This window comes from Poecilia mexicana, unplaced genomic scaffold (genome assembly GCF_051168715.1).
Source record: "Poecilia mexicana isolate PSO_F unplaced genomic scaffold, ASM5116871v1 scaffold_3, whole genome shotgun sequence".
Lineage (NCBI taxonomy): Eukaryota > Metazoa > Chordata > Actinopteri > Cyprinodontiformes > Poeciliidae > Poecilia > Poecilia mexicana.
The window spans coordinates 31,182,869-31,200,389 of NW_028263372.1; the positions used below are offsets into that span (position 1 = coordinate 31,182,869).

At 37.0% G+C, this 17,521-nt stretch overlaps 1 protein-coding gene across 1 annotated transcript; it reads left to right on the forward strand.

The window, feature by feature from the left end:
• The first annotated feature begins 1,364 nt into the window (after positions 1–1,364).
• On the forward strand, positions 1,365–16,890 carry LOC106923021 (ubiquitin-conjugating enzyme E2 Q2-like). Its single transcript, XM_014995848.2, has 13 exons — positions 1,365–2,058; positions 2,455–2,559; positions 5,492–5,617; positions 7,341–7,394; positions 7,696–7,836; positions 8,334–8,418; positions 11,000–11,060; positions 11,143–11,233; positions 11,322–11,380; positions 11,510–11,558; positions 11,720–11,815; positions 12,767–12,833; positions 13,916–16,890. Exons 1-13 carry the CDS (start codon positions 1,900–1,902, stop codon positions 13,945–13,947), a joined length of 1,125 nt encoding a protein of 374 aa, XP_014851334.1. The 5' UTR covers positions 1,365–1,899; the 3' UTR covers positions 13,948–16,890.
• The last annotated feature ends 631 nt before the right edge of the window (positions 16,891–17,521 follow it).

Consider the following 17,521-nt stretch of genomic DNA (forward strand, 5'->3'; position numbering starts at 1 on the left):
CGCATATTCATGTAAAGTTGAGTGGGAGGAAAAATTGTGACAGAAAAAGGTGCAAAGCAACATGGACAACATTAGCCTTGGGAGAAATATGAACCAAAGCCGATTCAAAAGTTCTAATACTTTTTTCATATTAAAGTAAATGATGGATGTTGTTTAGGAACCTAGGTCCCAGAATCAGGAGGACAAGCAGAAACGCACAGAATCCAAGGTGCTTGGTGTTCAGTACGAAGTTTGCACAGTTAGTGATGATTTGGGGAGCTATGGCAGCTTCTAGTGTTTTTTTGTGATTTTATTAGATATAGTATCCCCAGCAGGCCTTAGCACATGCCCACCACAGAATCTGAATAATTCTAATTCACAATACTCCAGCATGATGGCCTCTTTGACTTCCTTTTGACCTCTTTCTTTTCCATCTCCATCCTTGCAAAGAAATGTTGTTCTTATCATTACTATTTGCCCTTTGTTCTTCAGTGAGTCAAGGGTAACTATTGGCAAAACTTGTCCTAGACACCCACATTTGATGCAAATTTTTGGTTGTTGAGATACTAAAGCTTACAGAAGATAGTGGAGGCATTTTGATGATGGAAAAACTATTAAAGTCAATTAAATTAAAGTCATACTATCCAATTTCTATGTTAAAGATTAGTCTTAATTTTTGCTAAACTGAATCAACAGCTAGAAGCCATTATCACAAACATTAAATAAACACTTGAAATTCAGTTTTATTCAGTAAATTAAAATATGCGTTCCAATGAGACTTGTTTGTTAGATTAAAAGCACCTTTTGAAAATAAGTTTAAAGCAGGTAGGCTGTTAAACTTATTTTTTCAACAAGCATTTCTACATTTCTGTATTAAAAATATGTCTTTATTGGTCTGGTGTGATATTCTAATCTTAAATGTTGCGTTTCTATAAGCCGTAAATAGAAAATCATCATAATTAATAAACTCTTGAAAACAGGCTGCGTGTAACTAATCCATGTGATTCATTTAAGGAACTGTGTAACTAAAATAATTTAATCTTATTTACTGGATTTCTGTGTAAATCACTTTTGTGTATGATTTTATATATAAATGAGTTTAACTTTTTAAAAATAAAAGTTACGAAATAAACGTTTGAATATATGCTAGGTTTCTGAGATGGATTCTTACATTTACTGTAAATATGACATTTAGTAATATTTTGAAAAATAAAAATAAAAACATAAGGTGGAACAAAATAACGAGCAATAAAAACATTAATCTCCGTAGAAGGTAGATCCACATCATTTTACATTTTTAAAAATGTTCAGCCACATGATAGCCTTGAACTTTGATTTTTTTAACACTTTAATAATTGTGAACGTGTAGAATTGTGGGATTCTGCAGGAACGGGGAGATTGCCAAACGCCATCTTTAAACCCCACTAGAGGCCAGCTACAGTTGCACGGGGATAAAAAACACTGTTCTTATAGCAGGATATTGACTCAGATTGTGGAGATAGTCTCGTTATTTCCTGGTCCAGTGAACTTTAAAGAGCTGCCCCAGCGGATTGTAAGAAGACGGTCACGGGACAGCGCAGGAGCCTTAAAATGTTGTTAACGTAGCCAGAGAACAACAATAGACGGAAAGACAACAACAACGCTAGCAGTTTGCTAAGCACTGCGCTGTTTTCAAACGCTAGCTAGGGCTAGCTAGTGTTAGCTAATTCATTAGCAAATTTGTTCGACTACGCTATAATTTATTCGAACGGAGGCTGTAGCTGGTTGTGGATACCCTGATACACCTACCGGTTGAGTCAGCTGTTACCTGGCTCATTTACGACCTCTTTCTGCCTAAGTTTCTATTGTAGCGCCAGCTAGCTAAAAGCTAAGTCCTGACTTCTCGCCCTCCCCAGCGGCCCAGCCGGAGATGTGTGGAAGATGTCGGTGTCGGGGCTGAAGGCCGAGCTGAAGTTTTTGGAGTCCATTTTTGATCCAAACCACGAACGATTCAGGATAATTGATTGGAAGCCCGACGAACTGAGCTGCCAGTTTAATGTGACTGGAGAAAAGTTGCTAATTATCCACTGTAACATTACGGTAAGTAGTCAAGAACTTGAGTGTTGGAGTTTAGCTTGAAATGCACTTCCCTTGTTGATAGTTGGCGACTAAACGTCATGTTGTTAACCTCCTAAATCAAGTGGACAACTGCATTTAGAATCACAAAATCTCAGTGTATATGGCACCGGTGTTTTTCGTTATACACCTGCGTGGACGTGAGCTAAAGGGTCTGTAAATTATCAAATTAGGCGTTCAGCGTTTTGGAAGCAATCCTAGCATCCGGCTAACGATGCGTTCAACATTCGAGTGTCGTCTCTGATAAACATTAATATTGTTCTTTATATTTTATTTGCATGTCTAATACTGCTAATATTATGATTATAAAATGTATCTATGTGGGTGTCTTAAATATGTCGTGTCACTCGTTTTTTTCAGGAATCATATCCATCTACGCCACCAATATGGTTTGTGGACTCTGACGACCCGAGCTTGGCACAAGTTTTAGAGAGGCTGGAAGATGTGAGAAAAGGAAGCACCCTGGTAGGTTACATTTACTTGCCTATTTCAACATGTTTTTCCGCAACGCTTAAGAGAAGTCATGATGCGGCTGCTGCTCGCCACGAAGAGGGGTGACCAAAGAGCTGCCATCCCAAATTTTGACAGCGTAGTGTTATCAAGCAGAATGTTGATGAATCTCGCTGAGCACATCGTAATGGTTGTCTTTTAAATCAATGTGACTTAAGTAAATGGGTTGAGTTACAAATGATCCATCTCTTCAATGTTTTCCTGGTATTCCTGAAGAACATGGCATATGTGACTACACTTTGCACTTTGACTTATCTGAACTGCTGCACTGAGCAAGTATTGACAATACTGCTTTTCAGTAGAAGAAATACAAGACCAACTGTCTTTTGGGCGTCAATAATGCATAAAGCGGCAATGACAAAATGTTGATACAGATGCTGATATCTTTTATTCACCACTTTGAATATTTGAAGCTTTGGTGACTGTGCCGCAGACATTGGTGGGTGAAATTGAGCAGTCTACCACATGTGCCTTCATGCCATTGGATGTCTTCACATACATGTTGGTAGATAATAATTTAAAGTTATATTCTGCTCATAACCTACTGTTAGGAAATGTTATGCAACTCTATTAAAGCAATATCCAGCATCTCATGTCTTACTGTCATAAGACATTAGGGGTCAGTTAGAAATCAGACCGGCAATGTAAATGGGGTGTAACATAATTGTCAAATTTGACATTTTTGGAATATATCACCATTATTTATCAAAATACTGAACAAAAACAAAAGTGAAGTGATTTACAATGTTAATTGCATTGGTTTTGTAGGAGAGTGAAATAACCAGGAGCCATTAATACACGTCATTCTCCTTTACAAATCTCAGTCACTGTGATATTGCGCTGAAATGCACAAGCCACTTATATTTTTAACACTGAACCGGTGGAGACACTTCCCTATTTAATCTTTACATACAATGTGCATACTTCAACTAAATAGATGTGACTGTGTAAGCAAAAACAAAAAACTGCAACTTCACCCACTGTGACTCACACATCCACCTTTCAATAAGAGAAAATAATCTGTTATTTAAAGGTCTCAGTTTTGCAGTGGCAAACAAAACAAAAGCATTAAGATTGAAGAAAAAAATGACAAACACAATCAGTTCCGTAAGTTCAAAGCATAAGATTGCTGTGGAGGAAAAGTAAAAATAGTTGGATTACAAATGGGAGGTATAAAAATACATCCGTTGCAGTAAACGCTACTTGGAACATGATTCTCCTCACTTTCAGGAGAGCAGTCCAATAAAAGCTGACTCTGAAAAACGTTTTGTTTTTGATCGGGTTATAATAGGTAGGCCTTCCCACAGCACACCACCAGTCAGTCTAATGCATCTACTTTAGGCATGGGTGAATTTATTAAGACTACAAAAGGAGAGAGAAATCTGTCATTTCTTCCTCTGTCTAATTTCTGTGTAGGGCTATGTGATTTGTTATCATTTACCTAAATGTTGTGTAAATATGTTTTTCTATTGTTGTCAGTTTTGAGCTACTGTAGATGTATGTCAGATAAAGAGGAAGTCTGTTTTTTTGAGAGTTGATAAGATCTGCTTTTTTTCTGTGTACACAGATGTCTTGGTGCTTTTTTTTGAGTGCACCAATTTGCAAAGACATGGTAGCTGGCTAACCATTAAGAGTTAACACTTAGCATGCTGTCTAACTACACAGTTTCAGTGTCACTTTACTGGCTGTGGTAAATGTGAGATTTTCTGAACAACTTAATGGAATTGTGATTTTTAATTTAACATTTTAATTTAGACCTGTATAGTGAAAGTAATTTCAATATGACACATCTGAGCTGGAACATTTGATCTTTTTGTACACTCCTTGCATTTACTTTCTTGTGTTGTCTTCTTAAAATGACATGTGCATAATGTTTAAATAAAATGGTATACATGTGTATTTAAGTCACACACCACTTGTGATCCTCAGACTCCATCGATGCTTTTAAAAAGCAACTTAAGAAATTATTTTTTTATGAAATAATTTTCCACTAGTCCCATGGTTGCTGTGACAGATTATATGTATGATGTATTTCTTGAATGTTCCTTGAACTGTATTTTTCACCGTGAAGCACTTTGTGACTGCTGTCTTAGAAAGGTGCTGTATAAATAAACGTTACTTACTTATATTCATGAGAGCGCATGCAAGGACACAGCAACCTCTCAAGAGATTGGTAAAAGCAGTTATGAGTTTTTAGGTCATTCCGGAAGTCGGTTTTGCATAATCTACAGCACCGAGTTATTTCTTAACATCAGTGTGATGCAGGAACAAAATGCTGAGGTCCTGTGTGGCTGTTCTGTTTGCTCCTTTGCAGAATTGATTATTTCTGACTCTTTTTGGTTGGTACGTCCCAACTATACATAAGTTTATGCCAGTCGGCAGGATATTTTTCATCCACTTGGACAGCAGAAAGTTTAAAGTGATTTTCAATATTCTGTACAGTTTGGATAGCATTAACTTTGTTTGAGTATAGATTTCTGATGACCTCACCTGGATGAGGGAAACATCAGGATTCTGCCCTTTCTAAATAAACTGAATCAAACATCAAAACGCTCATCACATGCTGCATCTCATTGTGCTACTCCAGCTGCTACTTGGCAGATGAGAGGGCCTGGAAGGGGATACTGAGGGAAACTAATAGGTTATTGGAGTGTTCCTGCACCCTGTTCAGGATGTTTCAGTGCCATTGCAGAAACAGCGAACTCTGTCCAAAACTCTCCCCACCCTCTCAATAAACTTTTTCAGTTGCTGATAACAGGGAAAAGGTACTGCAGCATCAACAGTTGAAGCACCAGACAGCTGGACAAGCTGTTAACATGCTGTTAGGATGTGTATGTTCTATCATAAATGAACTAAACCAATGTCTCGTTGTGGTTTTCCTCTCTAGCTTTTGCAGCAGTTAAAAAAGCTGATTTGTGACCTTTGTCGGTTGTACAACCTTCCTCAACATCCTGATGTGGAGATGCTAGACCAGCCTCTGCCTGCAGGACCTGTGGGACAACAAGACCGAAAGGTAAAGAGGACCAGTTCATGCTGGAACAAAATGGCGATTATAGATGGCAAATCTTTCTTGCTTAGCTTCCTAAGTTCCTGTTTCAGAATAAAGTTTAGATTTTTATAAACTAATTAAATTAAATTTACTTTAATTGGTTAAAGTAAATATTACTTTAACCAATTACATTGGTTAAAGTAATATTTAGAAACTGTCTTTTTGATGTCTATTAACCACTGTGTCTCAGACTAACCAGTCATTGAAGGTAAAGTATAAATATTTCAGCTACAAAAGTGAAATAAAAAAACAGATGTTAAATGTAGCTGTACTTTGCACTCATAATTGCACAGGAGTGTCCTTCTTAATATGTTTCAGGTAATGCTAAGTAAGCAAATTTTAGCCATGGTTTCAGAATGGGCTGATTTGTCTAAGTTGCTAACCTCTTATCAGATTTATCAACATTGTGGTCAAGAGTCTGCTTGTTCTGGACAGAAATATCAAAGTATTGTAAGACTTTGAAGTTGAAGCAGTTTGACCTGGTTTATGTAGCATCAATGCAACATACGAACCAAGACCCAACCAACCCAATCCAGAATAGTTTACTGCCAGATCTGTATGGTCAACAAATCACCTAAACACATTTAATAAAATGTCTTCTCAAAAAGCAACACATGCTCAGATCCCAACAACAGAAAAGAGAAATTCACTGAGATTTTTAAGTTTGGCAAGTGTTAAAAAGTCGGTCTCCAGTAAACCACAGTGAGAGACTTTATCCACAAATTAAGAAAACATGAAATACTGGTGAATATTACCAGGAGTGTCTAGCCTTCCAAATCTTCTCAAAGAGAGCATTGATGACTCATCCAGGACGTCGTAAAACAGCCCAAAACTACATTTAAAGCACAGCAGGTCTCTGTCAAAATCACTGTTTCAGTGGAATTAATGTGTTTTACATCTGCCTTAGAGGTTCAGAAAAATAATGTCATTTTGGAAGCTAAACATAGTGAGAATTTCAAGTTTGTGAACTTAAGCTCAAATACACCTGGATTATGTAGTGGGATAATATTCTAAAACACATCAGCAAGCTCACTTTTGAGTGGCTAAAAATAAAATAAAATAAAATTAAGGCCTTAGAATGGCCTACTAAAAGTCTGGACTTGAATCTGATCTAGATGATTTGACTTTAAATAGACCGTTTAAGTTCAAATGGGACTGAATTGGTACAGTTGTGTAAAAAGTAGTGAGCCAAAAAGACTTCACAGTAAAGATTCCCAGTGGGCCAGAATTTGTTATTTTATGTTTTAAATGAAAGGGGGAAAAAAACATCTTGAGTCAAACATTGAAGCATTGACAAAAAATAAAAAAAAACTTCTATAAAAGCGTAAATACCCAGACCCAGCATTGTACTTCAAGTCTTAAATATGTCAACATCTTTTAAAGCTCACTTGAGCTTGAAACAAGATGGCAAAAGCACACAGATTACTTTAGAAAAGATATTTGGCCTAAATGCTCCCTTATGTTTTCTTTAAAAGATGTGTGTTTATGTAGGGAAGAGGTAATAAAATTATTTAAAGTTTTATTGGGGGGGGGGAGAATAATATACTGTTGCCTTTTTGCTCTCGTCAATGCTGCTCTGTTTGTGTTCCCGAGGGCATTCTCTGTAAAATACATTAGATGGACTAGTCTGTTGTCTCGCAGACTAATGCGGTTTCAGTGAAACAAACTCTTGTTTGTGTGTGTGTAGCATGGGACAGAGGAGGTCACATCTGAAGAGGAAGAGGAGGAAGAGATGGGGGAAGTAAGTTATTAACTTTGGCCTAAACATGGTGCCTGGTCTCTTTGCTGAGTTCATTGCTGAAAATGATTTATTTTGACCTATTAGAAGTTGTACTAATGCTGTTTGTTTTCCCTGTTCTTCCTACACACACGCACAACTATAATGATCTGTAATAAAATGTCTTAATTTGTTTATACTCAAACATTGTTGTAAACAACAAAGTTTTATTTCATAAGCATGCATTCCTTCTGCCTTGATCATAAATTTTTGTTTTATATGTGTATGGTTTAAAATGCCTAAAATATTGCAAATAATTTATCAGGACATTGAGGACCTGGATCACTATGAAATGAAAGAGGAGGAGCCTGTTGATGGGAAGAAATCCGAGGACGATGGCATTGAGAAAGAAAATCTGGCAATCCTTGAGAAGATCCGAAAGAACCAGAGACAAGACCACCTAAACGTCAGTTTTTTAAAAAATTGACTGTCGTTTGTAATATTTCAGATCAATTTCACAGAACATTTAAAAGTGGGTTGACATGAGTAGTTTTTAAGATCAGTCGTTTTTACTGCCTTGTACACTTGATAGATTATAATATAAACTCCTTCTATGAAGCTTAAGGCACATTTTTGTTTTTCCTTTATCCCTGCTTCTTAAGGTAGCAGAAAACTTATAAAAGGTGTTGTATTTTCTTTAGAGTGGGATCCGTTTTCGAATAAGCCCTTTAAGTCATTAAAGTATGTCAAAATAAAACACAACCTCATAGCCATAAAATCAAAATGATCTTGTTATGCTTATTTGGCTTCAATGAATAAATGTTTTGTAATTTTCTGAAACATTCTCTTAAATAGTTTACTGCTGTCAGAAACACCCAGATTATCACACAAGTGTAGCTTATGTCAGCTGATGTTGAGACACAAATTCCAGAAGTAAATTAAAGTTTGTCTTCAATTTCGCAGGGAGCTGTATCTGGTTCAGTGCAGGCCTCTGACCGCCTCATGAAGGAACTTCGAGAAATCTATCGGTCTCAGAGTTATAAGACTGGTATGTACATTAAACCAAGCTTTTGTTTTGTTGAAAGGAAATGTTACAAATACACAGAAATCCCACAGACGATGACGTCTTCTCTTTTTGACAATTAAGCTGCTTTACCTCATGTATTTTGCTGAGAGGGTTGTAATGATTTCATGGTCAAATGAGGAATGTTGCAATAATTTTCTTTTTTTTCTTTCATAACTCTGTTAACTCCATCTGAACTTCCTTAATTGGTAGAAAAATATTACCTTTGAAAAGTGAATTTTGAAATTATTTTTGATATGTTATTACAGACACAATCTTAGGCTTTGCCTTCGTTTTCTATTAATAGCCATACATTGTTATTTCCACTTTTCCTTTTTAACTCTGTTCAGGTTTGTTTCCATCATAATAATAAGAATGATTTAGACCAAAAAAAGTGATCTCAAGGCAACCAAAAGTTCCCAAAGAGAGATGGGAGTAAGCAGATAGACATCATACCTGTACCTGTTCAGACCAACATTGCTATTTTGTATCAGCGTGTTCCTACGATCACTCACCAGAATAGCCTACTTTAAATTGGAGAGCCATAAAGTTATTGTGCAAGTGTGACTTTCCTCCAATTACTCATTTTACCCAAGAGGATGATGCAGAACTATATAGCTGACATTATTTCAAGTACACAATCTGTCATATCCCTAAGTCCATTTTGTTCAGGTAGTTGCTGTACAAACACATTTTATTTGGCCCTAAAAATTCACCTAATGCGATGCTGCTGTTGGATGAAAGGGGAATTAACATACTGTAACATTTGAACACATTCCTTCACTTGGCTTGGACAAGAAAAGTTGTTTGAAAGAAAAGTTGAGGTTGCTGAAGCGAAGTGGTTTAACAAAGCGAGAGTGATTGTTGGCATGACTCCATCTGCGGCGATCAGCACATACCTACCACACGAACAGACAAAGGGGAGACAAAATGTGCAAACCACAGTAAAAATATTTTTTTAACTGATAAAATTTGTGCTCACAAATAAACAGCTGTGTAGGGCTGTTGTAAACGAATATTTTAGTAATCGAGTAATCTATCGATTATTCTTACGATTAATCGAGTAATCGGATAAAAAAAAAATTATAAAATGAAATATTGGTAAATCTGGCATAATACCAATGTTACTATCAGATATCAATATCAGTCCAATTGTTCACATTTGAGCATCCCTAACAGTTGCTTTTTTGTAGTTTAGAAAACTAACCTGTAACAATAATAGCTCACTTTCTAAGTTAACCAGAAGAAAAGTTATAGAAAAATCTGAAATTATATTGAATTTAATAACAAAGAGGCAGGCTCATAAATATGCTTATAAAAAATGTCTACAATCCAGCTTTTAGTTTATGTATTCATCTTCAGTGAGTTTAATAGATTAATTAAACTCACCTTGCCACCTAACCTGTCACGCTTTGGGTTTGAAAATACGGGAAATGCCGCCTGGAGTGGGAGGAGAGGGCGAATGAACGAACATGGGGTGGAGGGGAGGAAATAGACCAGCGGACTGACGAACCGTTAGACCGGGGGACGAACACGGGGGGAAGCAATACGGGATATTTACGACACCTTCACTGGTCACACTCAGAAACTCATCTACCAGCCATGTACGATGCGCTCCGCCACCCGTTTCTTCAGACCGGGATATGAAATTTATTGTGCGGTTCGTCGGTAAAGCTACATTTACACGGTAAGCATCAGCTACTCAGCCGCCCGCCCTGCTCAGGCTATCCGCTCACCTCAGCGCTCTTCCCGCCGTTCGCTTTCAACCAGCAGCCCCGGAGGAGAAATGCTGCTGTACTCCAGGCATTCCCCCAGTCATTTTAAGGATGCTTATTGGTTCCGCTAAAACGATAAAAAGTCGGGCATTATCATCTATCAATAAAATCCCCAAGGGCCAATCTTGAAGATTGGACTTTATGCTGCTGAGACTTAGCTTTTGTCAACAACTCAGAGGCGGAAGTGAGAGCTCCGCGCAACGCAAATTAAGTCCCGGCCGGAACACGGAACACGGTGCGCTAACTAAAAAAACATAAATTAACGAAGCTTCGAGGCAGGTAAATTTTCCTCGAGGAATTTTAGTAATCGAGGTACTCGAATCATTCGAGGAATCGTTTCAGCCCTACAGCTGTGCTGCATCTGTGATCTGGCTGCTGACTCACTGGCCAAGACGTCCGACACATTCGCCACCTGGATCATATTTGTAGCAAGATTGCTCACTCCATCTCTTTTTTTTTTTTTTTCTTTTCTTTGTTGCCAATACACGGTCACATCCATTTGACATCTTGCATTAAAAAGGTATTTCTATACATAAAATGGCTTGTGTCCTTTGTACAACAATAGGCATCGGACACTCCAGACCCAGGTGACATTTCTTATAGTATTTCACTTTGTTTTTTAAGACATGCTTTTCTATTGTCAAAAAATGGTTTTTGAAAAGATCTTTTTGTCATTTTAGTTGAAAAATAGAGATTAAAAAATGTTAAGCAATATTTTGCAATGGGGCATGATTAAGGACTTGATTATAATTTTGGATTGACTGCTTATTAATTATTTTTTCCATTTGCAGGGATTTATTCAGTTGAGCTTGTCAATGACAGCCTGTACGAATGGCACGTTAAACTGAGAACGTAAGTAGCTAGTGGTATTTTGTCTTTTTTTTGCCTGATTCAACATTAGCATTGTCTAATTGTTGTATTTAATGTCTCATAGGGTGGATCCAGATAGCCCATTACACAGTGATTTACAAGTCTTAAAGGAGAAGGAAGGAATGGACTACATTTTATTAAACTTCTCATATAAAGTGAGTCAGATGTATTTTAAAAAAGGGCAAAATTTAAAATGTCTTGGCAGTCTGTTGATGCAATCATTTTTCCTGGTCTCCTTTACAGGATAATTTCCCCTTTGACCCACCTTTTGTCCGAGTAGTTTCCCCTGTGCTTTCCGGAGGGTAAGTACTGTACTGCTGTTTGTTAAACTCTAATTTCTTCCACTGCTATTTTATAACATCAATCTTTGGCCCTTCATTAGTTCATTACATAGTTCATTAGTTTATAAGTAATAAATCTGCCTCCCTCAGTTACGTTCTTGGAGGAGGCGCCCTTTGCATGGAACTTCTCACCAAGCAGGTATGCTTAAAAATATATAAAGTATATTTTATTTAAGCCATGGAATATGTGATGTGACCTGTTATTGTCTTGGATAGTTTTTTTTTTTTTTTACATAATGTTCAATGTACATCTGTCCACTTTTCTAATTGGATCTAATTGTCCTTGTCTCCTTATTGCAGGGTTGGAGTAGTGCCTATTCCATTGAGTCTGTCATCATGCAGATCAATGCCACTTTAGTCAAAGGAAAAGCCAGAGTGCAGTTTGGAGCCAACAAAGTGAGTGATGATGGTTTAATGTCTAAGTTAGGTTTCTATTGGCCTTACAGACAACACTTCTCTTTTCATTTTGATCATTAAACTTTTTTCGTCATATTTTACTAAGCGCAGTTCAAAACATCAGGTCAGCAAGCATGAAGAGGAAGTGAAGACCAATTATATAACCTAAATTACTTTGACAGTCATATCTATAAAATTGGAGTCAGTGAAATGCCTTGTCTGTTTATTTAAGATCAAAGTGAAAACACAATTCAACACATCGTCAGCTGGGAGGAGAAAATAACAGATTTGTATCACATCTAGGGTGCAAATAATTTGGGTGCAAATAATTTTTAACCACATAGATAATTTTTTTTTTCAGTCAGTTTTTTTCTAAGATTATATCAACATTTCATTAAATAATCTGAACTAAAGCCTTAAATACAAGAGTCTCTCTACTATGTCACAAATTACATTTAGTTAAATTTGTGTTTGCCCATTTGTTTATCACATTGGCACTAAACCTTATCTGTAAATGTGCAAAAACTTCCTTTTAAACCTGCTTATCTAAGATCTCTTTGTCATTCTGCTCTTTATATGGTAACACTGGGAGTGAAGTGAGTTGATATTAGCTGGTTATCTGTTCAACAAGCCAGTCGAGTAAGATAAAAGTATGTTGGAGGGAGTAATAATTTTTTTTTATTCATTTAGATCTCAAATTTAATTTATGATGGTCTTAAAAGGTTATATAATCTGACAAAGCATCTCATTGTGCTACTCAAAGTCATTATTTTAGGAACTTATTTCCTCCAAATATAAATATTGGTCCAAAAATGTTCAATTTGCAGATCTTTGCAGGTTTTTTTTTTTTTTTTGAGAACTCATAAGACTAATCTTTTGTTTTGCCCTGTCATTATGACAGTCTTGCTGTTTACGTCTAACTTTATCTTTATTTTTCATCTCTTTCTACAGAACCAGTACAATCTTGCCAGAGCACAGCAGTCCTACAAATCCCTGGTTCAGATTCATGAAAAGAATGGTGAGTTTGTCAGTTCCCAGTTGCTGTGTGTTTTAAAAAAACTGTGTGCTAAAATCAAATCTTAGATATTACTTAGATACTTTCATATAGACATTAATAGGTTTGTAATACAGCTCTTTGTATATGTTTTAAAACAAACTGTAAATATGTCCATGTGAATGATGCACAATTTTAAAGGCAGATGTAAATTACATGTTATCGTTTAGGTGTTAAATTTCTGGCTGCATTCATACAAACTACCTGGACTATTTGGGTGTTGTAAAGTGTTTGGAACATATTGTGCAGTGTAGATCAGTGGTAACTTGATAGAAATGCTGCATCAGGCATTTTTCATTTCATTGTGTTGTTTTCTGGAGCCCCAAACAACAAACAGCTGTTATAGCAGCTGCTCTAATAGTTAAAGGAATTTATTGCATAGTTCATAAATTACTTTGTTACAAAGTTTAAACATCCAATTAGGCAAGGATGTGGCAAGGAATTATAATTTTTTTGTTGGTTTGTTTGATTTTTATTGGACTGCTGGTTGACAGTTTAAAATTACCGGCTTCACTTTTCTTAACTTTAAAACAAGGTTCATATATGTCTGATTTTTCATTGTAGTTCACAATCACACTCTTGAACATCACATAAAATAAAATAAAAAACCAAAAAAAAACAGTTTAATTATTTTTGTTTAAAAAAAATGTGAAAATGTTTCAAAATGTACAGAGCACTTTCTCCTTCTGTCTTTTGCTAAAGATTTTGATCTTTACCCAGATATTTTTCATTTTTGTTTAAATTTTGCATTTTTTTGTTTTGATTGAGAAAGGTGAGAATTAATTAAATATTAAATCCAGGAGAACCAGGATAAAAACAAAATGCAGATGACTGTTACATCAAACCCTGTAGAGACCTTGTTCTTTTCTTAATGGTAAAAAAGTGGGTCAGCACACTTCCTGGGCTGTTTGAATTCTGTCTTTAATCATTTCACTTTTTTTAATTTATCAAAAGACCAAAAATAATGCACTTGCACAACATGGTTTTTATTTAACTTTTTCGTCTTTGTTCATTTTGTATTTATTTATTTTTTCTTTTACTTGTAGGCTGGTACACACCCCCGAAGGAGGATGGCTAATAGAGACTGTTGCCTTTCCTGCACCGGGACCACATGTCTTAGATTCTTTTCTTTTCTTTGCGACCAATATTGGTTTTACCCTTCAAGTAATGATGTTCTCTCTCAATGACAGTTTAAAATCCAAACCAAATTCCTCATTTACTTTCTAGCCCAAAACAGGCACATAGATACAGGTCTGTTCACCTCCACCCACAACCAGACGCCGCTGCTACTGGCATTGACGTCCTCTCTTCAGACACTCATCTCTGTTTGTCTACTTGTTTATTTTTTTATTTCATTGCCCACGATTCGGTGGACTAAATATCATGTGAATTTTCCCTCAGTTTTGGCATTGAGCACGTCGAGGTTTGTCTCTGGCTTTGAGCTCAAAAGGTGTGGCATGGCTTTATCCTCCACTAGTGGCAGTCTGATGCTCCACTTGCCATTCTCTATCTCTCTGGCCTTAAACTGGATGTTAGACTGGCATGCACCATTTCCTAATGTGATGCAGTGATGGCTGGGAAGGACATCAGGAATGCTGGTGATAGGAAACTCCCCTTGCCTTTGACTTCCAAGGATGACCTCCCTGTTATTGTGTTCTTCTTTTTAATCCCAAGAACCCTCTTCCCCTTTTTGGAGGAAAAAAAAACGAAGCTTCTTCTATGTCTAGTCTGCATTCTAAAGCTTAAAGCCCCAAGCAAGGGCAGGACAATACATGGACTTGTGCAGGTTTTGTTGGAGAAACCATTTATGAGGATCAGCATGCTGCTGGCTTTCAAATGTGGAGAAAACCACCAACATTATCGCAACCAGCAGCTGGACAACATTGGGGTGCAACTAGACGTGATTATGAGGCAAAGCAGGAGCTCGTTTGGATCAAATCACACTGTAATGTAATTGATTTTAACTCCACTGTAAACATGTAAATTTGTATTTCTGCTAAAGGATTTAATTGTTTATATTGTAATCTTGTGTAGGTCTTTGCCTGAGCAGAGACTGTATTACTGAATACTCTTGACTATAACTTGCAGGGCCATTGCAACCTCTTAAGACCAATTTAAAATAAAGTAACATTATAGATACTTCTGAAGTATCTGAAGGAAGCAAAAGTGCACCATGTCCTTATACAAGCCTAATGACTACTGCAATCCAGATCTTATTTTTTGGTAACCCTACCTTTCAGTGGAGTTCTAAATACTACAATGGCTGTTACAATATTGTTGGACAGCTGTCGGTAGCATACCAGAGGTTTAGCCATTCATATCACTCCACAACAGGCTGAACCTTTCTACGGCTATGCAGCGGGGACACATTCTGGAGTTTTAACTGAAGCCAATTCTTAAAGCTGGTTCACTTCCTAACTACTTCACCTATTTAACGTCTGAGGTAAAAAGTGACCTTTGCCCTCTGACTTTTCTCTGACCTCAGTGCTGTTTTAAAATGCAGCCGGAGTTCCAGATTCACAGCAATACTCTTCTCCATTATAACATTTTCGCTTCACGCCCGGAAAGATCACCCTGGGGTCTGTTCTGTTTCCAGAATATCTGTTCAGGTTTTAATAAATATTTGTTGAGCTTTGCCACAGGAAAAACTTGAGCTCGTCCCATTACCACTTCCCTGGTTTACTATTCATGACCACTCTCGGCGCGGCTGCACACCCTCAGCGTGTTGAGGCTTTGATGTAACATTAACTGGAGCATTCCAGTTAATGCAGTGACATGTTTTTTTTTTGTCTTTTTTTTGTAGGTGTTCTGTTGTGTCGTTACTTGCATTTTTTTTTAAGTATATCATCCTGATAACCAGCGTAGAAGGCTTAGTTTTGCCATTTCTCGGAGTGAACTCTCATTTATGAATGGGTTTTTGGTTTTCCAGAGTGACGACTAACTCTAGATTGGTTTAAAGTTTAAAGTTTGTTCATGTCCAACTCATCTTAAATTAGTTTTCCTGCAAGATACCTTTTTATATGAAACAAACTACCAGATCATAGGCATGATTGTTAGCTGTTGTAATGTGTTTGTATTGTATTATTCATCCCATTCTGCTTACATTGTTTAGCCCTCCCTTGCATTTTCTGGACAAGCAAACTCAGGAATACATACTGCACACTCAACTTTGCAAACGATTGGTTCAGGCCATCATGGATGGCAAGATTGAATGTCTCGGCCCGTTTTTGTCCCCCCCCCCCCACCCCCCGTGTTTAAAACTACACCCGTGCTGACAACGTGGTGTGTTTTGCCGATGCATTCCACGCATTGTGATTGAGGCTAGTGATTTCTAATGACGTGATCAGATGTGTGAGGCAGAGATTGCTCCAACCCTGGGCTTGTTGAAGGGTTCAGAGCACATGTACCCTTTCTCTTTGATATTGCTGTTTTTTGCATGTCAGTATAGTAGTGGGTATAATTTCTTCCCCTGCCTCCCCTCGTCTTGGGAAACAGAGTGATTGCTTGGGGTGGTTAATAAGGAGACTGGGAATCTAATTTGTTGTGGTTTCCCCCACTGCATCAGTGCACAGCCCCGATGCGGAGACACCTTGGGCTGGTTCGCTCATCCTTCTGGTCTACCTTTAAAGATGCCAGGTTGATTCCCATGAATAACAGCAGCTAAGATTCATGTGCCAGACCTCATACATGAAGCTGATTTCTTTTGGAACATTGATGTACTCGAGTGTGGTGCCCTGAACAACAGCTTCTCTCACACCAACCCATTTCTGACTAACAAGAACTTCTCAGATTAGACGAGTGACACGTTGGTCTGAGACCTGAACAAGCCTGATATTGGGCTCTTTACCTTGCATCATTAACTGCGGTGGCCGGGTTATAAAGTTATGCACTGTAAGCATGCTTTGGTTTCCTTTTTTTTTTTTTTTTTTTTTTTTTTTCCTGTTGCAAGGGTGATTTTGACAATGTAAAATAATTTATAAACTTGCATCAAGTTTATGAATAAAGACTTTTATGAAATAAACCTGTTTTCACTTTTTTTGGGGGAAATTTTTATTGAAAAAAAAACCCAAAACTGATCTCAAAAGACGTGGAAATGTAAATGGTTTGATTTATGCTAATAGTGGAAACAAAAGCTTTGACTTGCATTTCGTCATATGAGCCACAAAATGTATCTAACAACCAAGAGCGTTTTGCATCTTTGACTGTGTAGCTGAATATTTATCATTAAAAATCAAGCATTTGTAATGGCTATAAAATGTAAATATGCTATTACGCTTTATAAAGACAGCTCATTTTTATCCATCGTCTCGTACACAATTCTATTCTTTTGTATTTGTCCAGCGATCCCAGCCAATGAAAACCTAAACTTGTAGAGACTTCTTTTCCAAATGAAATGCAGAGTTTACTTTATCAGTTTTGGCCCAGTGAGAGAGTCTGATTTTTTTATTTATTTATTTTCTTCAAGCCGTCTTTGACATCTGTTGATCAGGAGGGACAATAAAACAAGGAATATGGTTATCCTGCTGCATGTGTATCGTTTTCTACCACATGAAAGTCATGATTATTTTTGACCTCAACAGTTCTCCGTCAAAGATGATATTTTCTTGGTTTCAAGACATAATCCAAATGAACCAAAATAGAAGCATGACATT